The sequence below is a fragment of the Mobula birostris genome, chromosome 29, assembly GCF_030028105.1.
Source record: "Mobula birostris isolate sMobBir1 chromosome 29, sMobBir1.hap1, whole genome shotgun sequence".
NCBI classification, from domain to species: Eukaryota; Metazoa; Chordata; class Chondrichthyes; order Myliobatiformes; family Myliobatidae; genus Mobula; species Mobula birostris.
The window spans coordinates 31,814,749-31,837,400 of NC_092398.1; the positions used below are offsets into that span (position 1 = coordinate 31,814,749).

The 22,652-nt window shown below is 46.2% G+C and overlaps 1 protein-coding gene across 2 annotated transcripts; it reads right to left on the minus strand.

Moving 5' to 3' along the window:
- Positions 1-3,295: 3,295 nt before the first annotated feature.
- ubl4a (ubiquitin like 4A) lies at positions 3,296-13,965 on the minus strand. 2 transcript variants are annotated; one of them, XM_072246238.1, is made up of 4 exons: positions 13,811-13,965; positions 13,007-13,112; positions 3,722-3,918; positions 3,296-3,614 (listed from the first exon to the last, which is right to left on the minus strand). In XM_072246238.1, exons 1-4 carry the CDS (start codon positions 13,856-13,858, stop codon positions 3,504-3,506), a joined length of 462 nt encoding a protein of 153 aa, XP_072102339.1. In that variant the 5' UTR covers positions 13,859-13,965; the 3' UTR covers positions 3,296-3,503. The 2 variants fall into 2 exon arrangements, with proteins under 2 accessions (XP_072102339.1, XP_072102340.1); XM_072246239.1 differs by having other exon boundaries at positions 3,298-3,614; positions 3,722-3,915; positions 13,811-13,962.
- Positions 13,966-22,652: the final 8,687 nt, after the last annotated feature.

Sequence of the window (22,652 nt, forward strand, 5' to 3'; positions counted from 1 at the left end):
GGACTGGATGGCATCAGCCCAAGGGCACTCAGGATACTCAGTTGGGTGCAGTCTTTAAATACGTCTTTAATCTGAGCCTGAGCTTGGGGAGGGTCCCTGTGCTGTGAAAAACATCCTGCCTAGTTCCAGTACCCAAGAAGACAAGTCCCACCATACCCAGTGGCACTGACCTCACGTTATGAAATCATTAGAGAGACTGGTCCTGACACACTTCTAGACCATCATAAATCCATCACTGGACCCCCTGCCGTTTGCTCAACCACATATTGGAGTTGAGGACGCCATTATCTTCCTGCTTCAACAGGCTTACACTCACCTGGATGAGCCAGGCAGCACTGTAAGAATCATGTTCTTTGATTTCTCCAGCACTTTTAACCCTATGCCACCTGCTTTACCTGGGAGTAAGCTCACAAGAGATGCAGGTGGATGCTCCCCTAGTGTCCTGGATTACAGAGTACCCGTCCAGGCTGCCACAGTATATGAGATGGCAGAGCCATGTATCAGTCACTGTGGTTAGCAGCACAGGGGTACCTCAGGGGACTGTCCTGACCCCCTTCCTGTTCACCATCTTCACCTTGAACTTCAGATAAAACTCGGAGTCCTGACACCTGCAGACGTTTTCGGATGATTCAGCAGTTGTGGGGGGGGGGGGGTCAAGAGGCTGAGTACGGGAGAGTGATGGACAACTTTGTTGATGGGTGTGGACTTCAGGAAGGTGAGAACTCCCTGCATTCCCATCTTCATCAAGGGAATTGTTGTGGAAGTCATCCAGGACTACAAATACCTGGAATAAACTGTACTGAATTAAAAATAGAAGCTCTGTACAAGGGAGAGCCGACTGTACTTCCTGAGGAGGCTCTGGTCATTCAACATCTGCAGTACTCTGCTACAGATGTTGTACGACTCAGTGGTGGCCAGCACTCTATCCTACACTGTAGTCTGTTGGGGCAGCAGGGTGAGAGCAGCTGATGCCAGAAAGATCGATAAGCACGTCAGGAAGGCTGGTTCTGCTCTGGGGGTGGAACCGGATTCCCTGGTGATTGTGCCTGAGAGGAAGATGCTGCACAAGCCACGGAGGATTATGGACAATCCCTCTCACCCCCTCCATGACATTCTGGACAAGCAGAGAAGCACCTTTAGTAACAAACTGATTCCATCCAGGTGCTTCCTCCCTGTGGCTATACAACTCCTCCTCAAGTATATATGTATATGGTTTCATTGCACATTTATATTTTGCACTATTACTTTGTAATGTGTATTTTATATTTTTTCATACCTCAATGCTTATATTTTGTATTTTTAAAGTATGTATTTCCTGACTGAGTAACCTTGCAACAATAATTTCCTTTGGGATAAATAGTTTTATTCTAATCTCATCTCACAGCTCCTTCAGTCCCTGAACTGATCCCACTTCCCCACAGCTGTCAGTCCTCTGATCAATCACACTACCCTGCAGTCTCCTCACTGTCCCACTCTCCTCAGAACCCAGAGTTAGTTCCAAAAACTACTAATCCCATTCCCTCACCACAGCCCCAATCTCCCGTCATGCATCCCAAAATTATCCCACAGCCCTATTAGTCACCAAACTGATTCCACTGACTCCCTCTCTCCCTATGTCAGTCCCCAAACAAATCCAAGTTTACCTTTCTCTACCCACAGCCCTGTATCTGTCCCCAAACAAATCCCACTACCCCACACTGACCACAGTCCTGTGTCACTCGGCAAATGAACTTCACTGCCCCACTCTCCTCACAGCACTGTATCAGACCTCAGACTAATCCCACAGCTATCATCTCCCCACAGCCCTTATCAGTCCACAAATTGATCCCACTGCACCACTCACTCCTCACAGTCCTGTGTCAGACCCCAAACTAACCCCCCTGCCCCTCTCCTAGCAACCCTGTCCCCAAACTAATCCCACTGCCAAACACTCCCCACAGCCATCAGTCTGCAGAATAATCCCACTGCCGTGTCAGACCCCAAATTTATCCCACTGTCCCACTCACTCCCCGACTGCCCTGTATCAGACCCCACACTTATCCCACTGCCATACTCTCCCCACAGCCCCATGTCAGTCCACAAACTGATCCCGTTGCACCACTCCTCCTCACAGCCCTGTGTCAGACCCCAGACTAAAACCCCTGCCCCTCTGTCCTCACTGCCCGCGTCAGTCCCTAAACTAATCACACTGCCCCGCTCTTGCCACGTCAACCTTGGGAAGGAGGCAGTCCATCTATTGCTCTCACGATCTTTATCAGCCTCAGTCGGGTTTCCTATCATCCCCTGACGCTCCAGAGAAGACGACGGAAGTTTGCCCAACCCCCCCTTACAGCACGCCCTCTGACCCAGGCAGTGTGCCGATGAAAGTTTCAAATGGGGGTGAGTGCTTTCCTCTCACATTCCAAAGATGAACAGATCAGTAGATTAATTCATCAGATGGGTATAATCGGGCAGAACCAGCTCGTGGGCCAGAAGGGCCTGCTACTGTGTGGTGTATTTTTTTTTAAAAGTGTGAATAAGAAACACATAGAATGCTAGAGAAACTCAGATCAAGCTGCAGCAAAATAATCAACAATTCAAGCCAAAACCTGAAACCACAGAAAAACTACAGCACAGAAACAGGCCTTTTGGCCCTTCTTGGCTGTGCCAAACTATTTTCTGCCTTGTCCCAGTGACCTGCACACGGACCACATCCCTCCGTACACCTCCCATCCATGTATCTGTCCAATTTATTCTTAAATGTTAAAAAAGAACCCATATTTACCACCTCATGTGGCAGCTCATTCCACACGCCCATCACTCTGTGTGTGAAGAAGCCCCCCCTAATGTTCCCTTTAAACTTTTCCCCCCTCACCTTTAACCCATGTCCTCTTTTTTTCTCCCCTTGCCTCAGTGGAAAAAGCCTGCTTGCATTCACTCTATCTATACCCATCATAATTTTATATACCTCTATCAAATCTCCCCTCATTCTTCTACGCTCCAGGGAATAAAGTCCCAACCTATTCAACCTTTCTCTGTAACTGAGTTTCTCAAGTCCCGGCAACATTCTTGTAAACCTTCTCTGCACTCTTTCAACCTTATTTATATCCTTCCTGTAATTTGGTGACCAAAACTGAACACAACACTCCAGATTCAGCCCTGAAGAAGGGTCGCAGCCCGCAACGTTGTCTCCACAAGAAGCTGCCTGATCTGCTGAGTTCCTCCAGCATCGTGTTCGTGTCGCTGAAGAATTCCAGCATCCGCAGAATCCTTTGTGTTTTGCATTGTAGTGAACCCCTTCTGCACCCTCTCCAAATCAAGGCACGACACTTGGAATTATTCCTTTAATTTTCGTTTTGAGCAGTCACTGCGTTTTCATCCCAGTGGTTCTGAGCAGCTCAAAGCACGACATTCCGCAGTGAGGTGTGGTGGGGGGAGGGGGGGGTGGGCCGTTTCTGAGGCCAGGAGGAGAGTGGAGTGACCGAGGTGTGGAGATGGGTTAGTATGAGGGGAAGGAGGCTCCCTCACTCCATGAAGGAGAGGTCCATCGCCTCAGCGGTGTCAGGATGGAGAAGGCGCGTGGAGATCCGCTCCACGTCATCCAGGCTCAACAGGCGCAGTTTCCTCTCGTAATCCTGAGGAGAGACCGAAGAGAGTTAGTCACTTGAGGGAGTTGAGGTGGCGGCCGTCACCCGGCACGTATATTCCATAATCCCACCCCACCCAAGGCACGGGGCCGTACCTTCTGCAGCTGCTCCAGGACCTTCTCGGCATCAGCCGGGGCGAAGTGCCTCTCCAGGACACGGGCCACCTGCTGCCAGGCCTGGGGGCGCCCGGTTTGGGCAGTCCCCTCGGGTGAGGGCCGGTCAGCCGGCTTCACCACCAGGTTCAGCTTGGCACCTGCGTGCACACCGTAATCCGTCAGCCGGTGCTCGTCTGCTGGGGGAGACGGGGGAAGAACATAGAACATATCTTTGGCCAACAATGTTCCACTGACTTTCTAACCTAATCCATGACCAACCTAACCCTTCCCTCCCACAGAGCCATCCATCTTTCTATCACCTATGTGTCTATCTGAGAGTTTCTTTAATGTCTTCAATGTATTTGCCTCTACCATCACCCGTGGAAGGTCGTTCCACACACAAAATAAAAAAAAAAGCAACTTTCTTCTGTTACAGCCCTTCTACCTCCCAATCACCCTAAAATTAAAGCCCCATGTTTAAAACATTCACATTCTGGCTGTCTATTCTATATATGGTTCTTATGCCACTCTCCTGTTAACACACAAAATGCTGGAGGAACTCAGCAGCTCAGGCAGCATCTATGGACAGGTATAAACAGTCGATGCTTCATGCAGAGACATTTCAGTAGGACTGGAAAATAAGAGGGCAGAAGCCAGAATAAGATAGTGTCTTAAATAACCCTAAATACCACCACCCCTGACAGCACATTCCACACACTCACCACTCTAGAAACAAAACCTACCTCTTGACATCCCCCCTATACTTTTATCCATTCACCTTAAAATCATGTCCCCTCGTATTAGCCATTTCTGCCCTGGGAAAGGGTACCAGCTGTCCAATCCATATTTTCATCTGGTACACCTCAATCAAGTCACATCTCATTCTGCTTCACTCCAAAGAGAAAAGCCACAGCTCTCTCAATGGTGACACGAAGACTCACAACAAATTTGCTCAGCCCCCCTCCCTATTCAATACCTCCAACTCCACCCCCATACCCCCACGTCACAAAAACACACCCTTCAGCACAAATGGTCCACGCTGACCAAGATCCTCCATTAAGTTTACCCCCTTTGGCCAAGCCTTACAAATCTTTGTATTTGTACAAACATTTAATATTTCAATAACTTTTGACTAATTTTGTAAACGTTGTCTGATTTTGGAGGGGAGGAGAAGATGGCGGCGCGACGCAGCACGCGCGGCTGCTCCGAAATGATATCGTATTTATTAAATAGGGGCCGTGCACAATCCTGATTTGATGGAGACAGATGTGAGAAGCACGGAGGAACATCGGGACAAACTTCTGAAATGCCTGCTTCGCTGCCGCTGCTACTGTGCAATTGAGAATCTCTGGAAGGGAAGGCCCCAAATCCTCGGCTTTGCCTATTGCCTGTTGCTGGGGCCGGGGTCGAAGTGCTCGGCAGAGATGGTGCTCGGTGTCGGAGGCTCGAAGTTTTCGGACGGACTCAAGAGTCGGCTGTGGTCGGGTGCTTCCAGGGTGCTGCATTGGCAAGTTTGCGGTGCTGGAAGCTCATGGCAGGGAGAGTTTCTCCCTTTAACCGTCTGCGTGAGATGATGGGACTTTCGAGAGACTTTGAGAATATTTTTTACCGTGCCCATGGTCTGTTCTTCATCAAATTACAGTATTGCTTTGCACTGTTGTAACTATGTTTTAATTATGTGGTTTTTGTCAGTTTTTTTTAGTCTTGGTTTGTCTTGTGTTTCTGTGATATCATTCTGGAGGAACAAATTGTATCATTTCTTAATGCATGCATTACTAAATGACAATAAAAGAGGACTGCGTGTCCTCATAATCTAATCTAATTAAGCATTCTTGCTCATTTAAAATATTACAGCTTGTATGCACAAATACGTGAATTACAAATGTCCTCAGGCTACCACAGGACATGTGAGCGCCTCAATTTAAGTAAACATGGAGTTAGCCTCACACTTTGGACTCCTGTGTCTTCTTTTGAATTAGTTTGATGTTTTGAAGTTACATTACAGTGGCCACAAGGTACTTTTAAAATGAACCTGAGATGGCTGCTCACCTGTTGAAGTGTGCAAATAAAAAAGCGCAGAGACAGTTTTTAAAGGAAAAAGCTGCGCAGCACGGGTTCTTCGCAAGGGAAGACATGATCAAGTTTTTAAAAATAACAAGTCAGAAGATGGAAGAATTCACCAACACAAAGAGAAGCAGGTGATAATCGTATTTTTTTTAAAATCGGAAATGGATGGCAACATTGCAAAGATAGACACATTTGATTTCACAACAGATGACTGGATTTTATCTACTGAGCAACGGTGACACAATTGATTTGGTCAGGCTGGTTTCTGATTCGACATTTCACGCTCACTTTCATTCCACATTGCAACTCAATTGTGCCTCTGTCTGCCACTTAGTTTCATATGCTCTGCACCTGTTCCTTTCTTTAAACTTTAAACAAAAGATCGTAAGTTTTCACTCATTCTTGGACCCCTAAAAGAACATAAAAAATTCCCCAGATCCCACACCAGGGAGGAGGCCCAAGAACACGAGATCGCTTCACAGCCGCAAGTCTCACTACTATCCCACAAGAGAAATCCTACACAGTGATTAAATCTTTAGGCCTGAATGGAACAATCTAAAATTGACTATGCTGTGGATGTCTGTAGAGTAGTTATATTACCTAATATACTATGTAAATAACTGACAAGCATTCTCTATCCAGTTGGAGTTTATAGCTAAGCAGGGAGGAACATTGTATATTTAATACTTCAGTAAAATTTAAGTAATCTTGTAAATATGTTGCTTGATTAAGCATTCTTTGTTTCAATAACTCATTATGGGTTATATGTAAAAATATGAATTGCTATGTGATACATGCATGCCTTGCTTAAAGTAAACACAAAGCTAGACTCAAGTGGCAGGGTAGTGGAGTGATTTACAGTACCAGGGACCTGGGTTTAATTCCTGCTGTTGTCCGTAAGGAGTTTGTACGTTCTCCCTGTGACCGCGTGGGTTTCCTCCATGTGCTCCAGTTTCTCCCACTTTCAAAAGATGTACTGGATGGTAGGTAAAATTGGTCATCGTAAATTGTCCTGCGATTAGGTGAGGATTAAATAAGGCCGGGGGGCGGGATTGCCAGACGATGTATCTCAAAGAGCCAGAAGGGCCTGTTCTTTGCTGTATCTCAGTAATACAAAAATGTACGTCAGACTCCCATATCTAAATGTGTGCACATTCTCCTAACACTGTACCTGGCCAAACGTCTTTTAAATGTAGTTGATACAAGACCATAAGATATAGAAGTAGGTCATTCGGCCCATCGAGTCTGCTCCACCATTCAATCATGGGCTGATCCAATTCTTCCAGTCATCCCCACCCCCCGCCTTCTCCCCATACTCTTTGATGCCCTGGCTAATCAAGAACCTATCTATCTCTGCCTTAAATGCACTCAATGACTTGGCCTTCATAGCCGCTCGCGGCAACAAATTCCACAGATTTACCACCCTATGACGAAAGTAATTTCTCTGCATCTCTGTTCTAAATGGACGGCCTTCAATCCTGAAGTCGTGCCCTCTCGTCCTAGACTCCCCTACTGTGGAAAACAACTTTGCCGTATCTAACCTGTTCAGGTCTTTCAACATTCGGAATGTTTCTATGAGATCCCCCCTCATTCTCCTGAACTGCAGGGAACACAGCCCAAGAGCTGCCAGACGTTCCTCACGGTAACCCTTTCATTCCTGGAATCATTCTCGTGAATCTTCTCTGAAACCTCTCCAATGTCAGTACATTCTTTTTAAAATAAGGAGCCCAAAACTGCACACAATACTCCAAGTGTGGTCTCATGAGTGCCTTACAGAGCCTCAACATCACATCCCTGCTCTTATGTTCTATACTTCCAGAAATGAATGCCAACATTGCATTCACCTTCTTCACTACCAACTCAACCTGGAGGTTAACCTTTAGGGTATCCTGCACAAGGGCTCCTAGGTCCTTTTGCATCTCTGCATTTTGAGATCTCTCTCCATCCAGATAATAGCGTGCCCGTTTATTTCTTCCACCAAAGTGCATGACCATACACTTTCCAACATTGTATTTCATTTACTGCATCTGCTGCTCCCGCTGTGGCCTTCTATATATTGGCGAGACCCGACCCAGACTGGGAGATCGTTTCGCCGAACACCTACGCTCTGTCCACCAGAGAAAGCAGGATCTCCCAGTGGCCGCACATTTTAATTCCACATCCCATTCTGATATGTCTATCCATAGCCTCCTCTACTGTAAAGATGAAGCCACACTCAGGCTGGAGGAACAACACCTTATATTCCGTCTGGGTAGCCTCCAACCTGATGGCATGAACAATGACTTCTCAAACTTCCGCTAATGCCCCACCTCCCCCTCGTACCCCATCTGTTATTTATTCTTATACACACATTCTTTCTCTCACTCTCCTTTTTCTCCCTCTGTCCCTCTGACTATACCCCTTGCCCATCCTCTGGGTTTCCCCCCTCCCCCTTTTCTTTCTCCCTGGACGTCCTGTCCCATGATCCTCTCATATCCCTTTTTACCAATCACCTGTCCAGCTCTTGGCTCCATCCCTCCCCCTCCTGTCTTCTCCTATCATTTTGGATCTCCCCCTCCCCCTCCCACTTTCAAATCTCTTACTAGCTCTTCTTTCAGTTAGTCCTGACGAAGGGTCTTGGCCCGAAACATTAACTGTACCTCTTCCTAGAGATGCTGCCTGGCCTGCTGCGTTCACCAGCAACTTTTGTGTGTGTTGCTTGAAATTCCAGCATCTGCAGATTTCCTTGTGTTTGTGATTGTATTTCATTTGCCACTTTGCCCATTCCCCTAAACTATCCAAGTCTCTCTGCAGACTGTTTCCTCAACACTACCTGCTCCTCCACCTATCTTTGTATCTTCGGCAAATTTAGCCACAAATCCATTAATCCCATAGTCCAAATCATTGGCATACATCATAAAAAGCAGCGGTCCCAACACCGACCCCTGTGGAACTCCACTGGTAACCGGCAGCCAGCCAGAATAGGATCCCTTTATTCCCACTCTCTGCTTTCTGCCAAAAAATTGCAGTTGGTTAGTCAGGCAGGATTTCTCTTTCAGGAAACCATGCTGACTTCAGTCTATCTTGTCATGTGCCTCCAGGCATTCCGTAATCTCATCCCTAGCAATCGATTCCAACAACTTCCCAACCACTGATGTCAGGCTAACAGGTCCATAGTTTCTTTTCTATTGACTCCCACCCTTCTTAAACAGTGGAATAACATTTCTAATTTTCCAGTCATCCGGTACAATGCCAGAATCCATCGATTCTTGGAAGGTGAGTGGGAGAGCATTTTGGAGATAGTGATCACAATTCTATCTCCTTTATTATAGCATTGGAGAGATATAGGAACAGACAAGTTAGGAAAGCGTTTAATTGGAGTAAGGGGAAATACGAAGCTATCAGGCAGGAATTTGGAAGCATAAACTGGAAACAGATGTTCTCAGGGAAATGTACAGAAGAAATGTGGCAAATGTTCAGGGGATATTTGCATGGAATTCTGCATAGGTACATTCCAATGAGACAGGGAAAGGATGATAAAGTACAAGAACCATGGTGTACAAAGGCTGTTATAAATCTAGATAAGAAGAAAAGAAAAGCTTACGAAAGGTTAAAAAAAAACTAGGTACTGGTAGAGATCTAGAAGATTATAAGGCTAGCAGGAAGAAGCTTAAGAATGAAATTAGGAGAGCCAGAAGGGGCCACGAGAATGCCTTGGTGGACAGGATTAAGGAAAACCCCAAAGCATTCTACAAGTATGTGAAGAGCAAGAGAATAAGATGCAAAAGAAGAGGACCAATCAAGTCTGACAGTGGAAAAGTGTGTATGGAATCAACGGTGATAGCAGAGGTACTTAATGAATACTTTGCTTCAGAATTCACTACAGAAAAGGATCGTGGCAATTGTAGGGATGACTTACAGCGGACTGAAAAGCTTGAGCACTAAGATATTAAGGAAGAGGATGTGCTGGAGCTTTTGGAAAGCATCAAGTTGAGTAAGTCAGCAGGCCCAGACGAGACATACCCCAGGCTACTGTGGGAAGCGAGGGAGGAGATTGCTGAGCCTCTGGCGATGATCTTTGCATCATCCTTGGGGACAGGAGAGGTTCTGGAGGATTAGATGGTTGTGAATGTTGTTCCCTTATTTAAGAAAGGGAGTAGAGATAGCCCAGGAAATTATAGACCAGTGAGTCTTATTTCAGTGGTTGGTAAGCTGATGGAGAAGATACTGACAGGCAGGATTTATAAACATTTGGAGAGGTATAATATAATTAGAAATAGTCAGCATGGCTTTGTCAAAGGCTGGTCATGGCTTAATGCCTGACTGAATTTTTTGAGGATGTGACTAAACACATTAATGAAGGTAGAGCAGTAGATGTAGTGTATATGGATTTCAGTACCCCATGCAAGCCTTATTGAGAAAGTAAGGAGGCATGGGATCCAGAACTGGCTTGCCTACAGAAGGCAAAGAGTGGTTGTAGACGGGTCATATTCTGCATGGAGGCCGGTGACCAGTGGTGTGTCACAGGGACCTACTCTTTGTGATTTTTTATAAATAACCTGGATGAGGAAGTGGAGGGATGGGTTAGTAAATTCGCTGATGACACAAAGGTTGGGGGTGTTGTGGATAGTGTGGAGGTCTGTCAAAGGTTACAGTGGGACATTGGAAGGATGCACAATTGGGCTGAGAAGTGGCAGATGGAGATCAACCCAGATAAGTGTGAGGTGATTCATTTTGGTAGGTCAAATATGGCAGTATATAGTATTAATGGTAAGACTCTTGGTAGTCTGGAGGATCAGTGGGATCCTTGAGTCCGTGTCCATAGGTCACTCAAAGCTGCTGCGCAGGCTGACTCTGTGGTTAAGAAGGCATACGGTGTATTGGCCTTCATCAATCGTGGGATTGAGTTTAAGAGCTGAGAGGTAATGTTGCAGCTATATAGGACCCTGGTCAGAACCCACTTGGAGTACTGTGCTCAGTTCTGGTCACCTCACTACAGGAAGGATGTGGAAACCATAGAAAGGGTGCAGAGGAGATTTACAAGGATGTTGCCTGGATTGGGGAGCGTGCCTTATGAAAACAGGTCGAGTGAACTCAGCCTTTTTTTCTTGGAGCGACAGAGGATGAGAGGTGACTTGATAGAGGTGTACAAAATGATGAGAGGCATTGATCATGTGGATAGTCAGAGGCTTTTTCCTGGGGCTGAAATGGCTAGCAAGAGAGGGCACAGTTTTAAGATGCTTGAAGTAGGTGCAGAGGAGATGTCAGGGGCAAGTTTTTTTTAATGCAAAGAGTGGTGAGTGCGTGGAATGGGCTGCCAGCGACGATGGTGCAGGCAGATGCAAAAGGGTATTTTAAGAGACTCCTAGATAGATATATAGCGCTCAGAAAAATAGAGGGATATGGGTAACCCTAGGTAATTTCTGAGGTAAGGACATGTTCAGCACAGCTTTGTGGGCTGAAGGGCCTGGATAAGCTTTTTCCATGGGGGGGGAAGATTCAAACAAGAGGACATGAGTTGAGAGTTAAGGGGCAAAAGTTTAGGGGTAACATGAGGGGGAACTTCTTTACTCAGAGAGTGGTAGCTGTGTGGAACGAGCTTCCAGCAGAAGTGGTTGAGGCAGGTTTGATGTTGTCATTTAAAGTTAAATTGGACAGCTATATGGACAGGAAAGGAATGGAGGTTAATGGGCTGAGTGCAGGTCGGTGGGACTAGGTGAGAGTAAGCGTTCGGCACGGACTAGAAGGGCCGATTTGGCCTGTTTCCATGCTGTAATTGTTATAAGATACTCCAGTGTAAAAAAAAAGTCACAACCTACTCAATCTCTTTCCACAACTTCAAGTTCCAGCAACATCCTCGATAATCTGCTCTGCACTAATTCCAGCTTAATGCCATCTTTCCCCATTCCGACATGTCAGTTCACGGCCCCCTCTACTGCCCCGATGAGGCCACTTTCAGGTTGAAGGAGCAAGACCCCCTATTTCATCTGGGCAGCCCCCCAACCTGATGGCTTCCAGTAATGTCAGCCTCCCACTCTTCTCTTTCCATTCCCCATTGACCCCCTTCTAACCTCTTCTCCTCACCTGCCCATCAGCTTCCCCACTCTGTCAGATTCCTGCTTATTCAGCCCTTTTACCTTTTCCACCTACCACCTTCTTACTTCATCCCCCTCCTACATCCACCCATCTCCACCTATCAGCTGCCAGTTTGGACTCTTTTCTCTTCCACCCCCCCACCTTCTTAGTCTGGCTTCTTGTCCTTCCTTTGCAGTTCAGATGAGGGGTCACAGCCCGAAATGTCGAGTGTTTATTCCTCTCCATAGATGGTGGTGTAATGGCACCAGCACCGGACTTTGAGGCAAATGACTGTGGGTTCGTGGGCTGCTCTACGACACCCTGCAACACCACTCTTGGGGAACCGTCCACCTGTACCCCCAGCTCCCTCTGTTCTACAACACTCCCCAGGGCCCCATCGTTCTCACTGAGCATCCTCCCCACCTCAAAAACAATTGAAGATTCAGCTCACACTGCCCTGGTGAGAGAGCCAACATCCAAATGGGAAAAGAAAATGGTTGGTCTGTTACTTGTTAATTCTCAATTAGCCCCCGAGATCCAGTCCACACCCCTGAGAATTTCAGACCATTATGCCATAGGAGCAGAACTGGGCCATTCAGCCCATCAAATCTGCTCTGCCATTCTATCGTGGATGATTAGTTTTGCTCCCCAACCCCCATTTCTCCTCTTTTCCTCAACCTTTGACATCCTTCCTAATCAACAACCTCCACTTTAATTACACCCAGTGACTCGGCCTCCACAGCCACCTGTAGCAATGAATTCCACAGATCCACCATCTGACTGAAGAAATTCCCCATCTCTGCTCTAAAGGGACGTCCTTCTATTCTGAAGGTGTGCCCTCCGGTCCGAGACCCCCCCCCCGTTGGAAATATCTTCTTTCTCTCAATATTTAACAGGTTTCAATGAGAAATCCCTCCCCCCACCCCATTCTAAACTCCAGCGATTACACTGAAGGCGGCAAACATTTATGTTAACCCTTTCAATGCCAGAATCATTCTCTGGATACAGAGTCCATACCCCAGTCTGACCAACGGATTTAAGAATCACTAAAGCATCGGCACTTCTGGGACTGGGAAGCTCTCAGCCTAGATCTATCCCGTTAGCCCGCTCTTCTCTCCTCCCCTGCACCAAAGATACCAGTTACCCCCACACCCAAACCTGTACCTGCCAGTGCCTTGCCCTTGTATAGTAGCCGCTGCTGGACTCTGGGTATCTTCAGCTCCTGTTCGATCAGCACCTTCAAGGCAGAGACTACCTCGTCTTCAGGAACCTGCAAATGACCCAGGCCACAGACGCAGGACTCAGCCTTCCGAAGGGTGTGGGGGAATTTCAGACCCTTTGGCCCAATATCCCCTCTGCTGTTGACTAGCACCAGTCCCATCTATACACCCCCCCCCATTCCCAGTCCCGTGTCCCCTGCCCCATATTCCACTGTCCCAACCTGTTCAGATCGCACTCTCCATTCTCCCACTAACCCCCTCAACTCTGACCCCCACCCCCACTGTCCAGTCCTGCCCTCAAACCCTCCTCCCACAATAACCTCACCCCACCACCCAGACCCCTGGTACCTCCACACAGGCACAGCCGACACCACTTCAGGAGTCTCCCATCCCATCACCGCCTCAGTCACTACCCCATCCCCCACGTCCCCCACCCCTACCTTTATTCTCTCCGCCCACAGCAACCTCACCCCCACCACCCAGACCCCCGGCGCCTCCACACAGCTCCAGGCCCAAACCCCCTACCCTTACCCCTCCAGCCAGACCCCCGGTGCCTCTACACATCTCCAAGCCCAAACCCCCTCACTACCCCATTAACCCGACCTCTACCTTTACCCCCTCCACCCCGATCACCGGCACTCGGTTCCCCTCACCCCCTCCCTATGATACCTCTCCTTACCCCCACCCCCGCGGTCTCCTCCACCTCGCCCCCCACCAGACTGCTCTCTAATCGCCCCACCGTGCGCACCTCAAGGCCGCACTCGACTCCGTGCAGAAGTTTAACGCTGATCCTCATCGCGATGGGGCGGCCGGGCTGAGCCGAGCAGGCCGCCTCTTAAAGGCGCGGGCGGCGGAGCCGAGCCGACCCGAGAACGGCGCCTCTTAAAGGCGCAGGCCGCGGCCGAGCCGAACAGGGAGCCCCTTAAAGGCGCAGGCCTCAGCCGCGGGCAGCTGGCACAGGTCCCAGATCTTATCTTGAATCTTGAATCCGTAGGCACATGGATGATAGCGAAATTGAGGGTCAACTGGTAGGGAAGGGTCTTGCTGAAGGTTAAATGCTACTGCAGCATCGTGGGCCGAAGGGCCTGTACTGTGCTATGTTCTAAAATCTCCCCCTTCCCTTGAGTTGATGGGGATGTGTGGAGCTGGAGCATAGATAAGGTGAATGGTCACAGGCATTTCCCCAGGGCCAGGTTAGAAACATAGAAAACCTACAGATGCTGCCTGCTTTAGAGAGTATGCATTATGATCAGAGATTAAGGGAGTTAGGGCTTTACTCTTTGGAGAGAAGGAGGATGAGAGGAGACATGATAGAGGTGTACAAGATAATAAGAGGAATAGATAGAGTGGATAGCCAGCGCCTCTTCCCCAGGGCACCACTGCTCAATACAAGAGGACATAGCTTTCAGGTAAGGAGTGGGAAGTCCAAGGGGGATATTAGAGGAAGGTTTTTTACTCAGAGAGTGGTTGGTGCATGGAATGCTCTGCCTGAGTCAGTGGTGGAGGCAGATACACTAGTGAAATTTAAGAGACTGCTAGACAGGTATATGGAGGAATTTAAGGTGGGGGGGGGTTATATGGGATGTAGGGTTTAAGGGTCGGCACAACATTGTGGGCCAAAGGGCCTCTACTGTGTTGTGCTATGTTCTATGTTTTAATACAGGCCCTTCGGCCCACAAAGCTGTGCTGAACACATTCCTACCTTAGAAATTACCTACAGTTACCCATAGCCCTCTATTTTTCTAAGCTCCATGTACCTGTCCAGACCCTATCGTACAGCCTTCACGACCGTTGTAATGCGTTACCATCTTCCAGTTGGCTGGTTGTTCTCTGTCTGCAACCTCCTCCTGGACCTTACCGCCATGGGTGACGACCCCATCAGCAGCTAAGCTCCAGACTGCATAGCTTTCTGGATCACAGGTACTCCAGCCTATCCCCACGGCAAAGTGGCAATCCCCAGAGAAGTTATGTTCTATAATCACTTTCCCGGTCCTGAACTCCCCCCAGTGAGGACTCGCTGTGGAACTCAGCACTCCAGTTCATTGCTGATCCAGCTCCGTAAGTGGAACTGCCTGATGTTCCTCCCTCTGTTAGGATTTATTTTCCTCTTCAATAGTTTTTAACAAAAAAGATGGCTTTGTCATGTACAAGAATCAACATACTGCATTTAACACCAATACCATCGTCAAATTTGCAGACGACACAACAGTGATCGGGTTGATCTCCAACGGAGATGAATCAGCGTACAGAGCGGAGGTACAGAACTTAGTGAGCTGGTGCTCAGAGAACAACCTGTCTCTTAATACAGCAAAGACTAAGGAGCTAATTATCAATTTTGGAAAGTCATGAGATGACAGGTACACTCCAGTCTACATTAACGGAGACATAGTGGAGAGACTGTCCAGTTTCAGGTTTCTGGGAATACACATCTCAGAAGACCTTACATGGTCCACTAACAACACTACAATAGTTAAGAAAGCAAAGCAACGCTTGTTTTTCCTCAGGACGCCGAAGAAAGCTGGTCTACCTGAACAGATGCTGGTGACCCTTTTACCGCTGCACCATAGAGAGCATCTTAACATACTGCATCTCTGTGTGGTATCTCCGTTGTACAGCAGCTGATAGGAAAGCACTTCAGCGGGTCGTCTCTAGCGCACGGAAGATCATCGGGACACAGCTCCCAGCCCTGGAGGACACCTACAGCTCTCGCAGCCTAAGGAAAGCTACAACCATCTGTAAGGACAATACACACCCATGCAATCATCTGTTTGAACTTCTTCCATCTGGCAGACGTTGTAAGATTTTCTATGCCCGCACTTCCAGACTGAAAAATAGCTTTTTCCCCAGAGCTATAATTGCTCTGAACCAATCGATCAAGCATCATCCATAAATTTGTTATATTGCTACTTTAATACTGGTTTTCTGGCTGTCATGCATCTGAGTTGCGCTTTCGTACTGCTGGACGTTGCTTGTACTGGCTGGTTACTTGATTTTATTTATTGTTTATTTATTTTATTTGTTGTTTTATAGCATTAAGTATGAGAGTTGCAAACTCATTTTCGCTGTATTAGTGCATGACAACTTGTACTATGCAATAACAATAAAGATATTTCAAGTTCAATTTCTATTTCAATTTCAATCTTCAAATCTGTATCCTTTGTCTAAAAGATTCAAGATTGCTTAATGTCATTTGCAGTACGCAAGTGTAAAGGATCTGATGGAGCCCAAAAAAATAAGATAAAGAATACAGTAATAAAAATGCACAATAAGATAACCTACATACATAGATTGATTGTAAAGTATGACCATAAAGTGACACTGGATACAGGAGTGTCTCAGTGAATGTCAGGTGTATTGGTGGTTAATGGGTTAATCCTATGCCAGTCATTTAGCCACACCCACATGGGAGGAGTTCACACATTGTACAAGCAGCGTTATCAATAAAATTCAGAGGAATATCCTGCATGTTGGTGTCCTGGTGTGCTTTGCACTCTCCCTCAATATTGAACACAACATGGTGTCAGAGGTGGTTGATTTATGATAAATTAGCTCTACAGACCAAGTGAGATCTGCAATAAGAAAAAATTTAGAGTAAGTCTGTTCTTGTTAGCATATATCTATAAAAATCATCCAGAGACTTACTACCTAAACTGCCTATGCTAGTTGCTAATTGTATGCACCAGAAGGCTGAGCTGAGACAGACAATGCTGAGCTAAGCAACGCTTTCCAACTACACCCAAAAGTAGATACATTGTAATAATCTGTGGGCCACTAGCCTAGGGAAGTGCACAGAGACACAGACACAGCAGAGAAGTCAGTCAAACTCTCAGGGAGAGAAAAGACGACTTTTGTAGTCCAAATAAATCAAATTATGAATAAATAAGCAAACAAACAAACAAACAGAAAAATGGAGCAAATATCTGCAGTACCTACATCTACTTACCTAATGAAGCTCCCCAAGACATTTGCTTTCTCTAAAGCAGGGTACTTTGAGAGATGGCTCTGAGAGCTTTGAGAGATGCCTGGGCAATCTCACTCTGACTTCAGAAGAGCATCAAGTATGCACACTGATATACCGCATGGATGACACCATGGGTGGATTAGCACTGACAGATGCTCAGGAAAAGGAGTACAAAACCGTGCAGGTCATTGGGGATGTGGAGGGGTGGGTTAGTGGGCGGTGGTGTTGAGCGACTCTACTGCTTGGGCAAAGTAACTGTTTTTGAGACTGGTGGTCCTGATGTGGATGCTACGTAGCCTCCTCCCTTGATGGGAGTGGGACAAACATTCTGTGAGTAGGGTGGGTGGGATCCTTCATGATGTTACTGACTCTTTTCTGGCACCTATCTGCATGTCCTTGACGGTGGGTAGGCTACTTCCAGTGATGTTTTGGGCAGTTGTGACTATCGTTGTAGAGCCTTCTTGCTGCCACAGTGCAGTTTCCATACCATGCAGAGATACAGCATATCCTGATGCTCTCTACTGCACATGTGAAGAAGGACGTAGATGCGCACAGTCCAGCTCTCTTCTGCTTCTTGAGGGAGTAGAGGTAGTGGTGAGCTTTCGTGATTGTGTAGAATATGTTCTGGGACCATGTGAGGTAGTGTGAGGTGTGCATTCCCAGGAGATTGAAACTACTCACAATTGTTGTGTACATAATATTTCAGTAATATTTGAGTAATATTGTAAATATATTGTTTGATTAAACATTCTTTGTCATCTACATAATTGATTAGGGGGTTATATGTATGAAGTACGTGAATGGCATACGTTATTATGCCACTGTGATATATTTGAGCTGGTAAAAGTAAGTAGACACATTTTCCTGGCTCCCGTGTTTTTTTCTCCTCATTAGTTTTTGAAGTCACTAAACATAACAGTGGTGACAAGTAGATTTTAAAATGAACCCGAGACAACTGCCTACCTGTTGGAACACAGCAGGTTTTTGTCTTCGCAAGGGGAGGGAGACAATCAAGTTAAAAAGAAGTACAACGCGGGTTTTTTCACAAGGGGAGAAAGATGGTCAAGTTAAGAAGAAGCACTGAGTGTGTTTCTTCACAAGGGGAGAGAGAAGGTTGAGTTTAAAAAAGGCAGGAGACAGATGAAATTCACAAGTTCATAAACAGTGAGTACCAAGTGATGATAGTAATAATAAGAAGAATAAGAATACAGTAATTAATAAAAGGCAGAAATAGCCAGCTACATCAGAAAGAGAGACACATTTGATTGCACAACAGATAACTGGGTGATGTATACTGAATTAATTGAACAGTATTTTGAAGAAAATGAAATAGCTAATGAAGAGCGGGTGCCAGTTTAATCGGTGGAAAAGCAGTTATTAAATACAAGGGTTCACATACGTTTTCCAGCCTGGATTGTAATTGATTAAACAATGTGTTTAATAAAGACATGAAAAGTACAATGGTTTGTTTGTTATTAGTTTAGGCCGGTTGTGTTTGTCTATTGTGACTTGTATGAAGATCAGACCACATTTTATGAGTAATCAATGCATAAAACCAGGTAATTAAGAGTTTACAAACTTTTTCTTGCAGCTGTATATAGATGGATGTATAGACAGATAGAATATAGAAATCTACAGTTCATTACAGGCCTTTTGACCCACCATGTTGTGCTGACCATGTAACCTACTCTCAAAACTGCCTGGAATTACTCTACTGCATAGCTCTCTATTTTTTCTAAGCTTCATGTACCTATCTAAGAGTTTCTTAAGACCCTATTGTATCCACCTCCACCACACTCACTGGCAATGCATTCCATGCACCCACCACTCTCTGTGTGAAAGACTTAACCCTGACATCCCCTCTGTACCTACTTCCAAGCACCTTAAAACTATGCCTCCCTGTGTTAGCTATTTCAGCTCTGGTAAAAAGCCTCCAGCTATCCATATGATCAATGCCTCTCATCATCTTATACACCTCTATCAGGTCACCTCTCATCGTCTGTCGCTCCAAGGAGAAAAGGCTAAGTTCACTCAACCTATTCTCTTAAGGTACACTCTCCAATCCCGGCACCATCCTTGTAAATCTCCTCTGCACTCTCTCTATAGTAGCCACATCCTTCCTGTAGTGAGGTGACCAGAACCGAACACAGTACTCCAAGTGGGGTCCGACCGAGGTCTTATATAGCTGCAACATTACCTCCCGGCTCTTAAACACAGTCCCACGGTTGATGATGCCAACACACCATACACTTTCTTAACAACACTGACAACCGGTGCAGCAGCTTTGAGTGTCCTATCAACCAAGGTCTCTCAGATCCTCCACACTGCCAAGGATCTTACCATTAATACTATATTCTGTCTTCAAATTTGACCTACCAAAATGAACCACTTCACACTCATCTGGGTTGAACCCCATCTGCCACTTCTCAGCCTAGTTCTGCATCCTATCAATGTCCTGCTGTAACCTCTGACAATCCTCCAGGCTATACACAACACCCCCAACCTTTGGGTGATCAGCAAATTTTCTAACCCATCCTTCTACTTCTTCATCAAGGTCATTTATAAAAACCACAAGAGAAGCGGTCCCAGAGCAGATCCCTGGGAACGCCACTGGTCACCGAACTCCATGCAGAATCCATGGATAGTTAGATGGGTAGGTAAATAGCCAGATAAGACCATATGATATTGGAGCAGAACTAGGCCATATATCGCTAAATAGATATTTAGTTTGACAGATTGCAGATTGGGGAGGGAGGGAATGTCAACTCAGACCATGAGGCAGATGAGAGGCGTGCACTGGGCATTTTCATGCCTTATAAGGTGCAGATTGGAAGTCTGTGTGAGGTGGCACTCCTTGCACAGATACTAGAGCAATGTGTGGTTAAGTGCCTTGCTCAAGGACACAAACACACTCCCACAGCTGAGGCTCGAACTAGCAACCTTCAGGTCACTAGACGAATGCCTTAACCACTTGGCCACGTGCCCAACAACTGTAGATTGACTGATAGATAAATGGAAACATAGATGAATAGATACTTAGAAGGTAATATAGATATACATATTGGTAGATTAACAGAGATAAATGGATGGCTAAGTGAATTAGGTAGCTCAATGGAATGATAGATGGGTTGACATAAATATAGTTAGATGAATATATAGATAGATAATTTGATAGATAGATATGCAGTAAATAAATAATAGACATTTGGACACAGAGATAGACCGACAAATAAAAAGAAGGATAGTGTGTGAGGGAGGGTAGGGAGGTAACAGAGATGGGACGCGCTCAGACCGACAGTTTGAGGTGTGTCTATTTGAACACAAGGAGTATTGTGAACAAAGTGGATGAGCTTAGAGCGTGGATCGGTACTTAGAGCTATAATGTGGTGGCCATTACAGAGACTTGGATGGCTCAGGGACAGGAATGGTTACTTCAAGTGCCGGATTTTAGATGTTTCAGAAAGGGCAGGGAGGGAGGAAAAGCGGTGGGGGCGTGGCACTGTTGATCAGAGATAGTGTCACGGTTGCAGAAAAGGTGGACATCATGGAGGGATTGTGGGTGAAGGTTAGGAACAGGAAGGGGTCAATAACTCTACTGGGTGTTTTTTATAGGCTGCCCAATAATAACAGCGATATCGAGGAGCAGATAGGGAAACAGATCCTGGAAAGGTGTAATAATAAGCGTTGTCGTTGTGGGAGATTTTAATTTCCCAAATATCGATTGGCATCTCCCTAGAGAAAAGGGTTTAGATGCGGTGAAGTTTGCTGGGTGTGTTCAGGAAGGTTTCTTGACACAATATGTAGATAAGCCTACAAGAGGAGAGACTGCACTTGATTTGGTATTGGGAAATGAACCTGGTCAGGTGTCAGATCTCTCAGTGGGAGAACACTTTGGAGATAGTGATCATAATTCTATCTCTTTTACAATAGCCTTGGAGAGAGATAGGAACAGACAAGTTAGAAAAGTGTTTAATTGGAGTAAGGGGAATTATGAGGCTATCAGGCAGGAAATTGGAAGCTTAAGTTGGGAACAGATGTTCTCAGGGAAAAGTATGGAAGAAATGTGGCAAATATTCAGGGGATATTTGTGCGGAGTTCTGCATAGGTATGTTCCAATGAGACAGGGAAGTTATGGTAGGGTACAGGAACCGTGGTGTACAAAGGCTGTAATAAATCTAGTCAAGAAGAAAAGAAAAGCTTACAAAAGGTTCAGAGAACAACACACACAAAATGCTGATAGAACGCAGCAGGCCAGGCAGCATCAATAGGAAGAAGCATCTACAGGTTCAGAAAGCTAGGTAATGTTAGAGATATAGAAGATTATAAGGCTAACAGGAAGCTTAAGAAGGAAATTAGCAGAGCCAGAAGGGGCCATGAGAAGGCCTTGGCGGGCAGGATTAAGGAAAACCCCAAGGCATTCTACAAGTATGTGAAGCGCAAGAGGATAAGACATGAAAGATAGGACCTATCAAGTGTGACAGTGGGAAAGTGTGTATGGAACCGGACGGCATAGCAGAGGTACTTAATGAATACTTTACTTCAGTATTCACTATGGAAAAGGATCTTGGTGATCGTAGTGATGACTTACAGCGGATGGAAAAGCTTGAGCATGTAGATATTAAGAAAGAGGATGTGCTGGAGCTTTTGGAAAGCATCAAGTTGGATTAGTTGCCGGGACCAGATGAGATGTACCCCAAGCTACTGTGGGAGGCGAGGGAGGAGATTGCTGAGCCTCTGATGATGATCTTTGCATCACCAATGGGGACGGGAGAGGTTCCGGAGGATTGGAGGGTCGCGGATGTTGTTCCCTTATTCAAGAAAGAGAGTAGAGATAGCCCAGGAAATAATAGACAAGTGAGTCTTACTTCAGTGGTTGGTAGGTTGATGGAGAAGATCCTGAGAGGCAGGTTTTTTGAACATTTGGAAAGGTATAATATGATTAGGAATAGTCAGCATGGCTTTGTCAAGGGCAGGTCGTGCCTTACGACCCTGATTGAATTTTTTGAGGATGTGACTAAACACATTGATGAAGGAAGAGCAGTAGATGTAGTGTATATGGATTTCAGCAAGGCATTTGATAAGGTACTCCATGCAAGGCTTATTGAGAAAGTAAGGAGGCATGGGATCCAAGGGGACATTGCTTTGTGGATCCAGAACTGGCTTGCCCACAGAAGGCAAAGAGTGGTTGTAGACGGGTCATATTCTGCATGGAGGTCGGTGACCAGTGGTGTGCCTCAGTGATCTGCTCTGGGACCCTTACTCTTCGTGATTTTTATAAACGATCTGGATGAGGAAGTGGAGGGATGGGTTAGTAAGTTTGCAGATGACACAAAGGTTCGGGGTGTTGTGGATAGTGTGGAGGGCTGCCAGGGGTTACAGCAGGACATTGATAGGATACAAAACTGGGCTGAGAAGTGGCAGATGGAGTTCAACCCAGATAAGTGTGAAGTGGTTCATTTTGGTAGGGCAGAATATAGTATAAATGGTACGACTCTTGGCAGTGTGGAGGATCAGAGGGATCTTGGGGTCCAAGTCCATAGGACACTCAAAGCAGCTGCGCAGGTTGGCTCTGTGGTTAAGAAGGCGTACGGTGTATTGGCCTTCATAAATCGTGGAATTGAATTTAGGA

What these genes read in the sequence shown, in the direction of transcription:
- ubl4a (XM_072246238.1), bottom strand. Translation starts at nt 13,858, where the DNA reads ATGAGGATCAGCGTTAAACTTCTGCACGGAGTCGAGTGCGGCCTTGAG. An exon ending in GAGTCGAGTGCGGCCTTGAG is followed by an intron (nt 13,113 to 13,810) that starts GTGCGCACGGTG and finishes GGTCATTTGCAG; the next exon opens with GTTCCTGAAGACGAGGTAGT. An exon ending in TCCTGGAGCAGCTGCAGAAG is followed by an intron (nt 3,615 to 3,721) that starts GTACGGCCCCGT and finishes GTCTCTCCTCAG; the next exon opens with GATTACGAGAGGAAACTGCG.